We start from the raw sequence: 10530 nt of genomic DNA, 5'->3' as shown, positions 1-10530 counted from the left end.
ACGTGGAGCAGCGCAGTATAGTAGGCGCAGCGCCTTTAAGAACCCCGTGGCGCCAATTCCGCCCCACGTGACCCCGCCCGGCCCCGCGGTGGGCGGGCCTGCGGCCACGCGGGTTCCCGCCAAGAGCGGCGGCTTTTGGCGCGCGGGGTGGCGGTTCACGTGTCGCCGCGATCGGGACCGGGACAGCGACCCTCACCGCCATGGCCCAGCTCCGCCTCACCGACTTCTTCGGCAGCACCAAAGCGGCTACCGGAGCCCCGGCCAAGCGCGGCGGCAGCCGCCGGCTCAAAGCCGCCCTTGCCGGGTCCCCGGTGCACCGGGAGGTGGAGCAGGATGGTGCCCCGGCGGGACTCAGCGCTCACCCGCCGCCGCTGCCCGGTTCTCCGCGCACTCCGGCCCGCAGCGGCTCCCCGGCGGTGCGGGGGCTGGCGGGTAGGAAGCGAAGCCGCCGGGAGATGGAAACGGAGTCACCGGCCGGAACGCGGCCCGGGGAACCGAGCGGGAAATCGGCGCGGAAGAGGCTGGAGCTGCAGCGGGACGCGGAGCCGGGGCCGCTGGTGGCGGTAGGAGCTGCCGGGGGCGGGGATGCGCCCTGAAATGGGGGGAGTGGGAGTGTAAAACCGGGGCGCTGTCCGGAGCAGCACCCCCCCGCCAAGGGCTTAACTCCCTTGTCTAATGCAGACCCCCCCGCCCAGGGCTTGCCCTCTTCTCCCGATGCAGACATGGCTCCCCAACCAGGGCTTGCCCTTAGGACAGACCTCCTATGGCTTCCTCCCACCCAGTTCAAGGCTGGAGGTGCGGGGGGGGGCACTGGGGTAGGGGTCCTGGCAGGGGCGTTCCCTGCATACCCCCTGGCAGTCTCTGATGCTCCTCTGCTCTCTTACAGGCCACCAGCCCCTCATCTCCAGCCACTGCTTGTCCCCTGATGGCACCCTCGCTGGACCTGGCAGCACAACCCCCTGCCAGCACCACCCAGTCCCCCATCCAGGGACAGGATGGGAGGACACAGCCTGGCACAGCGCCCCCAGGGAAAACAAGGCGCCTGCAGCGGGTATGGGACAAGTCCAGCTTTCTGCTCTGATGTTTTTGTGTTTCTTACGGGTGTACCAGCCCTGCTCTGACTGTGTGTCCCCTCCCCACCCAGGAGGACCTGGCTGGGCTGTGCAGCCGCCTGCAAAAGGTGACAGCGCTGGCGCAGCTGCCACCTGTCCCCTCTGGGGCGAGCTCCGACCTGCGGAACCATCTGGAGCGAGTGCGGCAACTGGAGCTGCGGATCCGTGAGAAGAAAGCAGGATGCAGAACCGCATCTGGGGACACTGGGGCATCTGGGGACACCAGGGCAGCAGTTCCTGCGGCAGAGGCCAGGTGAGGAGAGGCTTTGGGGGTGCAGGCCCTGATGGGAGGGAGAATTGGGGTGTTCCAGTGTCTGCCCTTTGCTGTTGCGCAGCCCTGCAGTGGTTTTGCGGGGCTTTTCCCACCTCTGTGAAGGGTTTGGAGGCTCTGCGGGAGTTTGACCAGCCCCACCCCATGCAAAGGGCTTCTCTGAGTGTGGTCCAAGGCCCCCTGACTCTGCTGTGAGCCTTGGGGCATCCACGTCCCTGGGGTGGGCGATGTGACCCAGGAACTGGCAGAGGTTGCTCAGAGAAGAGCTTGGGGACAGGAGGAAGAGGTGGAGGTGTCCCCTCAGTGGGGTGGGCACCCAGCTTCTGGGCTCCTGTCGGCAGTGGGACACCCATCCTGACTGGTTTTGGTTCTGGCTGCACCTTCAGGGCTGTCCCAGCACCGCATTCACCATAGCTGGTGGCTGTTGTGTGCTGGGGGACACTGATCCCCTCCTTTCCCGATAGTGAGAAGCCCCCCGCATACCAGCGGTTCCACACGCTCGCGCAGGAGCTGCCCCCAGGGCTCACACTGCCCTACAAGTTCAAGGTGCTGGCGGAGATGTTCCGCAGCGTGGACACCATCGCCGGGATGCTTTTTAACCGTGCTGAGACCATCACCTTTGCCAAGGTCAAGCAGGGCGTGCAGGACATGATGCGCAAGTGAGTTGGCGGCAGCGAGCAGCCTGTTTCGGGGTCCCGGCTGGAGGGGGAGCCCATGCCCTGGTGTTCCCTCAGGGTTCCCCACATCCCTGGTGCTCTTGCAGGCAGTTTGAGGAGCGGCACCTGGGACAGATCAAGGCGGTGTATCCCACCTCGTACCAGCTACGCCAGGAGAAGAACATCCCCACCTTTGGCAGTGGCGTGAAGAAATCTGAGTACCAGCTCACACTGGAGCCTGTGCTGGGGGAAGGTACATATGGCTCGGGGGGGCCACGAGAGCCGGGGGGTCATTCGATGCAGGCTGGGATCCATGAATCCAACAGGATGCTCTGTGCTTGTTGCATTAATCATCTGACACGTCAGAAGTGGAAAAAACACTTTTGGGGCGAGTGGGAGGATGACAGGGCAGCGATTCTGGCAGCGACTCAGCCGCACAGAGGGGCTCCCATCCCGTCCTTTCTGATGCTCTCGAGGTTTTGGCCCCGTTGTGGCGTTGCCGAGACGCTGTGGGTGACGCTCGTGTCTCCTTGCAGAGGAGAAGGTGGACGGCCGCCCGCACTTGTCAGCGTCGCGTTTGCTGGAGCGCAGGAAGGAGTTCAACCGAAACCTGGTGAACATTGTCAGGCAGCATCACAAGGTGAGACCCCCCTGGAGCCTTCGCTTTCGGGGTCCAGGGTTGCTCTGGTCGCTGTCTAGAGGAGCAGGCTGGTGTCCCGGCTGAGGGATGTCACTGGTTCCTGTGGGATGCTCTGGGCACATGGTGTGAGTGGGGAGGATAGGGGCTGGAATCTCCTGGCTGTGAATTTCCTCTGACCAACCTGCCAAACCATGCTGGGATGGTGGGGCAATGGCCAGCTCCCCCGTACCTGGCCCGCAGACGCCACAACGCAGCTCTCACTCCTCTCCAGGCATTCCTGGCTGCCCTCAACCCTCCCATGGTGGTTCCGGAGGAGAAGCTGACGCGCTGGCATCCCCGCTTCAACGTGGACGAGGTGCCGGACATCAGCCCGGTGGAGCTGCCGCAGCCGCCGCGGGAGGACAGGCCGAGCACGGCACAGGAGGTGCTGAGCTCGGCACGGGGAATGCTGCCCCCTAAGGTGAGTTGGGACTGGGGTCCAGTTCTCTTTCCAGGAAAATATTACTGGATAGGGGTTGGGAAGGGTTGTTTTGGAGCTGTGGGATTGGGAGCACTGAGGTGTCGGCAGGTGGGAGCACCAGCCTGGCTGTTAGCGCTGCAAGTTAGGGTCTAGGACTGGTTTCAGGCTTAGAGGAGCTCTCAGTCCTAACTTTGTGGCTGGGAGAGGAGATGAAACACCCCGAAGCATCCTCAGTGCAGGCAGGGATGGGTCGGAGGCGCTGGGTTGGGAGCACTGGGCTGCAGGACAGTGGCGGGGGCGGCGGAGGGGAAACTTCTCCTTCCTCCCAGCTGTAACCCAATTCCTCCTCCCTCTTCCACATGAGCAGATGGAAAAAGCTCTCGCCAACCTGGCCCTAAGAACCGCTGAAGCCGATGCAGGGGAACCGGCGGTTTCCAAAGCACCATCCCCTGCCAGCACCTCCAGCGCTCTCAAAGGGGTGTCCCAGGCGCTGCTCGAGAGGGTGAGTAATTCACTCCTGGCCGGAACACCGGGGTGGGGGGGACGTGCCGGTGTCTCACCCCCATCTTCTCCGTTCCCCAAGATCCGGGCGAAGGAGGCGCAGAAGCTGCAGGCGCTGATGACGCGGGACGCGGGGCAGGAGGAGCGGCTGGCCATGCTGGGGCGGCTGCCGGCCATGGCCCGCGTCCTGCGCAACGTCTTTGTGGCTGAGAAGAAGCTGGCACTGCCCATGGAGGTGGTTTGCGCCCGGCTGGCCGACAGCTACGACACGCAGATGCCTCCCGGTAGGAAATGCCGTGGCGGGGGTTCTCCTGGCTGGAGGAAGGGGCTGGGGAGCAGAGCTCTGACCCAGCGGCCACTGCTGCTCCTTTTTACAGGTGAGATGGAGAAACACTTGCGCCTCTTCGCAGAGCTGCTGCCCGACTGGGTGGGGATCCACGTCCTCCGGACAGACACCTACATGAAACTGGACAAAGAGAAGGAGCTGGGGCTGGTCACTGAGCGGCTCACCAAGGCGGCGAAGGAGGCAGAGGCTCTTTGAGCCCCGTGAGGGTCGAGGCTTCCCCCGTGCGATCTTCTCTAAATGGAGCAAAACCCGACTGCGCTCCAGGATCTGGTGTGGGCTGACGGGAGGCTCATCCCTCAGGGGTGTGTGAAGAAGAGCAAAATGCCTTAATTTAACTAATTACTCTGCCAGGGTCCATGAGTGCTGTAGCTCCCCTAACCCTTGAGCTGAAGGCAGGCAGTCCTGGGGTGACAATGCAAGTGATGAAGAGGAGCAAATAACCTCTTCCTGGCTTTGCTGCCTTCTGCAGGTTTGGTGTTTCTCCCCAAGGTTTGATGCAGGTTTCTTCCATTAACCAGGCCCTGGTGGGGTAGAGGCAGGACCGGGTAGGGTGAGAGGTGACAGGCAGGAAGGATTGAGAGAAGAAATCACAAACTGATGTTTTTGGAGTTCTGTGCCTCATTCTGTTTTTAAGGGAGGGAAAAACGCATCTCCAGCACTTGCTGGAAACAACTACAGGACTTGTCAAAACACATTTGTATTAAATGTTTTAAATATAGCTGCGTTAACCCAGTGCTCTGCCTCGGTGAGCTGCCTGTCTGTTAGCCCCGCGGTTCTCCATGGCAATTGGCACCGGCCGGCACACGCGGGGAAGGGCTGGGTCCCCGTCCAGCTCCTGGAGAAAGACTTACTGGAAAAAGTGAGCGTGGGTTTGCAGGGAACTGAATGCGGCTTTTGTACACAGGGCTGGGGGTGGGCGCCGGGGGGGCTTTTCCCCAGGGGAAAGCCGTGTCACTGGGCTGAAGTGGCTGGGGAAGAGGGACAAAGAGGGGGCTGATGGCTGCGGAGGTGACAGCCTGGGAGGATGGGCAGCATTTGGCGCAGGGGGTGAGGTGGGAGCTGTGTCAACCCAGCATGGCATCGGGCACACCTCACACTGCTTTCTGAGCCAAACTTGGCGGGTTGTAGCCTGGGACATCAAGGATGCACATGGAAAGGTGGCTGTCCTTCATCCATCTGGGTGGGGGATGTGCTGGTCCAGGGAAGCTCCCCCACCTGATACAGGGGGCTGGTGGCATCATTGAGCCTCATAGCACTGCCCAAGGAAGCAGGCAAGTCCTCTTTCTCCTCCAGGACGCTGCTTGCCATCCTGCAGGCTGGTTGGCCAGCAATGCTAGCAGGAGGTAGCCCTGTTTGCAAGGAGGAGGTTTAAACCCAGCCCAGAGGCTGCAGGGATGCACAGGGCTGGGGTGCGAGGCTGGGTATGGGCTATGCTGAACACCTCACTACAGCAGAGCTGGGGCTGGGAGAAAGGAGCTGCTTTTGGCAGCCTGGCAGGCACACGCATGTGCCCCAGGGGAGCCTGCAGCCAGCTCCCGTTCTGCTGCTGGGGACAAAAAAACCCTTCCTCCTGCCTGGAAGCCAGCCCTGCAGGGCCTCGTCTCTACCAGCAATTACACCAAGGGCTGCTCATAGCTGGGCCGGCATGAAGGCCCCATCCCCACACTCCCTGATGTCACCCTTGGCCCCGCACGCCGCCAGCTCTGGCACTGGCCAGGTTTGCGCTCACTTCCACAGCACGCAGCTGCTTTCCACGGCTCTTTGGGGTGGAACCGATTTTTCCCTTCTCTACCTCGCAGCAGGAACCATCTCCTGGTGCCAAGTGTGCGTGCGAGGCGCTGCCGCCCTTGGCTCCGTGCAGGGGCTGGCTGCGAAAACGAGCGCCCGGGGTAGGTTTCTCCCAGGGGAATGGAGTTTCTCAGTGCAAACTGAGCATCCGCTGCAGTGGCTTTTCAGGAAACGGTGATAAAAATAGCTGTAATAGCCCTTACAAGTGTAAGAGCAGGGTGTGCAGCATCCCCATGCGTGGGATGGGGAGGTGAGCAGAGCTGCGGGGGTTTGGTTTGTGCTCCACTGGGCATTTCCACCGCAACCCAGTAGGACCCATTAAAGGTGGATGTCAGGCACGGACAAAAGATACCTGAACTGCTCAGTCCTGGCAAGCGATTTCTTCCACGCAACTGGGGTGGCAAGATGGGGTCACGGCACAGCCTGGGCTTGGAAGACATGAGGGTAATGAACTGCTTCAGCTACTGCAAGAACAGCTCTGAGACAGTTTAGAAAAAGTAAAAATAAGTCAACATTTATTTTACCACTGAGTTCAGCCCCTGCTAGGACAGGGACACAGTCCTTAATGTTTCCAGGCATGTGAAAGTTTTGGCACGCTAGGTTTTAGCTGCTCCTGTGACCAAACTGAACTGCGCTAGAGGAGCATCTCCAAACCCCACGTCATCCACCACATTAACCCCAGTGAGACCACCAGAGCTCGGCTGCAAGAACACCACCTTTTCTTTCTTTTTTCTTCTTTCCCGTGGCCTTATCTGACACCAAACACAACAACAAGAATGGGCTCCAAACCAGCATCATCCTTTCCACATCCTTATGCTCCAAGGTGAATGCAGCAGAAGAATTAGAGATTTATCCCTTAAACAAATAATCACTTTGTGCCCATCTTCTGTGCTTCTTTGGCAAACTTAATGGGTTCCCAGACAGCTCAATCAAAGGGGAATTCTGGCCCACCAAGCTGTCAGACCCCTCCTGCCTCAGCAACATTATTTCTACTTGGGTCTCCTAAAAAAAAAGAATCAGTGAAGCTGTATCTTGGTCTCGATCCCACAAAATAATCAGCCTGTTCCTTCTTCCCAAAAGGATGAACTCCAAAAAGGATGTTAACACACCTTAACCTGTGGCTTGGAAAATAAATAAGACTTATGGTTGTATGGCATCTGGTCAGGATTAAAATTGTAGATTCCCCACCGCCCACCCCCTTGTGACACCCAGAAAGAGTCACTGAGTAATTCCCTTCTGGTTCCTCCTCAGTCGTACTGCAGCAGTGAGTAGAAGGGGATGGAATTGAGCTTTTCCACTCCTTTCAGGGCTTTTAACTCTATGATCACCAGGCACTCCAGGACTTCAGCCTTCAGCCTCTTGACCAGCTCGCAGGCTGCACACATGGTACCTGCAGAAACAGCATCACTCGAGGAGCAGCGCCAGGGGAAGTCTCAACCCCCTCAGCCACTGCTCCCAACGCATGAGTATGTGGGTTCCACATGCTCCAACACCCTCTGCTTCTCTCACCTCCAGTTGCAAGTAAGTCGTCTACAATAATTATTTTTTGTCCCGGTTCCACGGCATCACTCTGGATTTCAAGTTCAGCCTGCAGAGTGGAAACAGCAGCTTCATTTTAGTCTTGCCTTACAGAGAAACACTTCAACTTCTAATACATAGTGGAATGCAGACAAGTCTTTGGTGAGATCAACCTTAACACTCAGCATCTAAAACCCCCCAAAAACACATGCTCCAGCTACAGGGAATTGTCATGGAAATATCCAGCAGGTTAGGTGATTGCTGGGCCAGCCCTCTGGCAAGTCAAGATCCTGAACATTCATCAAGTGAGTTATGGTCCCATCTTGAAACCTTATCTCAAAGCAGTTCTCCAGTGGGGAAAATCTCCTGTAATGCCCTGGGCTGGAGTGCTGAGCCAGATCCAAACCGTCACAGGCATGTCCTGTGTCAGAGGAACTTGTCCCAGGCAGGGGTTGGCCCAAACAATTCTCATAAATAACACCTAGATTTGGTGTTTCTGCTGCCGGTCCCTACCTGCAGTTAGTTATTAAGCCGCGTGTTATTAGGCTCTTTAATCAGAGAGGCTGCGGTGTTAGGAGGCAAGCACTCTGTTTTGAAGCCATGCAATAAAGGCTTTTACTTATAGCACTTACTGGAAGAGTGGGAAACACGCTCCACGTTCATGCCCCTGAACTCAAGCCAAAGAAAGCAATTTAGCATCAAGTCTTATCACTTCCCCCCCACCAAAATCAGCGCATCTCACCGACATAGAGCACGTCCGTGGCTTGGGAGGGAGCTGCCGCACCAGGGCACAGGGACACTCAGCGCTGCTCCTGAACCATCAGCATTGGCTGCAAAACCCAACCTGGGGACCCTCCGCTGGGTTTACCACCCCGCCTCCTCGCTGACACTTCCCCCGCCCCAAACCAGCCTGGAGACCCTCTTGTCTCCCCATGACATTACCTTGCCATACTCAAGGGTGTAGGAGACCGACTCAGTGGGGCCGGGAAGCTTCCCCTTCTTCCGTATGGGCACGAAGCCGATGTCCAGCCTCTGGGCCAGCGGGGGGCCGATGAGGAAGCCACGCGAGTCCAGGCCTGGGGGGAGCAGAGCAGCACAAACACTCAGAACAGACCGGAGGTGTCTTTGTATGACACCCCAGCTTCACCCTCCCACGTTCAGGGAGGTCTCTAGAAACAATTTGCTCATATCGCTATTTTTGTGGGTTAAAAACACATACGCCACACTCCTGCACTGCCTGTGTTCACCAAAATACGCTGCTTGACAGGCTTCAGGGCACCGCATCGATCCTCCCATCAGCCCGTTTTATTCTCCTTCTTAGAGATAAGCTCAGCAAAGCCCCAGTATCAGTTTGGCCACACAGCCAGGGACTTTGCACCGCTGGTGTTCACGCTTCAGTTATCATGAGGCACTTGGCCTAGGTTTGGTCCAGACACCTCGGACTCTGTGCTGTCGCCCAGCCCTGAGCGAGCACTGCCATGCTCAGCCGCTTTCACAGGTGCGCTCTAGCTCCTTATCACCACAAAGGCTGTTTCTGTTGGCTTGAGAAGGTCCCCTGGGAAGGAAAACATGCTGGAACAGGGTCTGCCTGCCGTGCGGACTGTGCAAGACCTTAAGGCCATGCCTGTAAGATTTTTACATCAGACTTTCAGTACTCCCTGACTCTTTTTTTAAATGATGAAAGCAATGAATTACGAAACTGGCACTGAAGTATCATTAGATACCATCTGCCACATCCAAAACCAGTATTTCAGGAAACTACAGAAGTTATGGGTATAACCTGGCCGGTATTACCATACGATACAGGCCAACATTTGGGTGTTTATAATGACCAAAGGCTACAGTATTTGCTGCCCCATTAGCAGAGGAGCCTCCCCACACCTCCCGCCCAGGCAGCCTGAGGACACCATACTCTGCACTGGCCTCAGAGATGTTTTAACCAACACCCACCTGCAATAAAGTCGATTTTGGGGAAAGATGCCCTCAAATGATCTTCCAGAAGATCAATCAAAGTCCTGAAAGCTGCAGGATCCTTCAGCAAGGGGCTGATATCTCTGCAACGAAGAGGGACAGCAGTTATAATACAAAGCTCCGGAAGTCGGGCTGGCTTTACAGTGAGCTGCTCAGCCCCGGGGGAGCGGGTCCTGTCCTGTGCTGCCAGGAGCGGGCGAGGGGAACGATGGGAGGCGGGAGGGATGCCGGGGGGGGGGAACGAGCTGGGGGGGACGAGGTGGGGGGGGGGGGATGCCGGGGGGGGCGGAAAGGGGGGTTTTGCAGAGGAGCTGGCAGCGAGCCCCCAGCCCAGCCCAGCCCAGCCCAGCCCAGCCCAGCCCGGCCCACTCCTATCCGGTCCGGTCCCATCCCCATCCCCGCCGCACCGGAACAGCACGCCAGGCACCGGGAAGTCGGGGAAGGGCCGGACGCGGTCGCGCACCCGCTGCAGCGTCTCCTCGCTCATGGTGGCCCCACTCTGCGCACCTCCGCACCGCGCAGCGCCGGGCGGGGCTCCGGGCGGGCGGCTCCGCCCCGCACCGCCCCCGGGTACAGCCCGCACCGAGCGCCGGCTCCTCGACGTACGGGGGTTGGTTACCCCGGTGCACGGAACTCCGGTACCCCGGGGGTCAGAGCTCTGGCACCTCCGTGCACAGAGCACGGGTCTCCCCGGTGCACAGAGCCCCAGTTCCCCCAGTGCATGGAGCTGTGGTACCCCGGTGCACGGAGCCCCAGTCCCCGGAGCTCAAAGCCCCAGGCCCCCAGTGCATGAAGTTCTGGCACCCCCGTGCACCCTGTGTCCGTGGAGTTCTGGTACTCCGGTGCACAGGGCCTTGACCCCCCAGTGCACTGAACCCCAGTCTCCTGGCGCATGGAGGTCTGGCATCCCAGGGCATAGAAATCCAATCCTCCAGTGCATGGAGCTCTGGCACATGGAACTCTGATAACCCCCTGCACGGAGCTCTGACCCCCTGGTGCATGAAGCTCTGGCACCTCTGCTTACAGAGCATAGGTCCCTCGTGTGCATGGAGCTCTGGCACCCCTGTGCACAGAGCCCTGACCGCCCAGTGCACTGAACCCCAGTCTCCTGGTGCATGGAGGTCTGGCACCCTGGGGCGCAGAAGCTCAATCCCCCAAGTGCATGGAGCTCTGGCACACAGGGTTCTGATAACCCCAGTGCACAGAGCCCTGTCCTACTGGTGCATGGAAGTGTGGTACCCTGGAGGGCAGAGCTCCAGTCCCCCTG

The 10530-nt window shown here is 59.0% G+C and overlaps 2 protein-coding genes across 2 annotated transcripts; one reads left to right on the top strand and one right to left on the bottom strand.

The window, feature by feature from the left end:
- Positions 1-200: 200 nt before the first annotated feature.
- CDT1 (chromatin licensing and DNA replication factor 1) lies at positions 201-4181 on the top strand (the record flags this gene model as incomplete). The annotated part of the gene is made up of 10 exons (XM_080352076.1): positions 201-563; positions 887-1051; positions 1145-1365; positions 1848-2042; positions 2147-2292; positions 2576-2679; positions 2951-3139; positions 3507-3641; positions 3723-3924; positions 4018-4181. 10 exons carry the CDS (start codon positions 201-203, stop codon positions 4179-4181), a joined length of 1884 nt encoding a protein of 627 aa, XP_080208202.1.
- Positions 4182-6261: 2080 nt separating this feature from the next.
- Positions 6262-9765, bottom strand: APRT (adenine phosphoribosyltransferase). The gene is made up of 5 exons (XM_080351980.1): positions 9671-9765; positions 9243-9346; positions 8235-8368; positions 7284-7362; positions 6262-7164 (listed from the first exon to the last, which is right to left on the bottom strand). Exons 1-5 carry the CDS (start codon positions 9748-9750, stop codon positions 7022-7024), a joined length of 540 nt encoding a protein of 179 aa, XP_080208106.1. The 5' UTR covers positions 9751-9765; the 3' UTR covers positions 6262-7021.
- Between the last annotated feature and the right edge of the window lie 765 nt (positions 9766-10530).

This window comes from Nesoenas mayeri (assembly GCF_963082525.1).
Source record: "Nesoenas mayeri genome assembly, chromosome: 12".
Classification (NCBI taxonomy): domain Eukaryota; kingdom Metazoa; phylum Chordata; class Aves; order Columbiformes; family Columbidae; genus Nesoenas; species Nesoenas mayeri.
The sequence above is the reverse complement of the archived record's forward strand: the minus strand, read 5'-3'. Positions and strand labels throughout refer to the sequence as shown.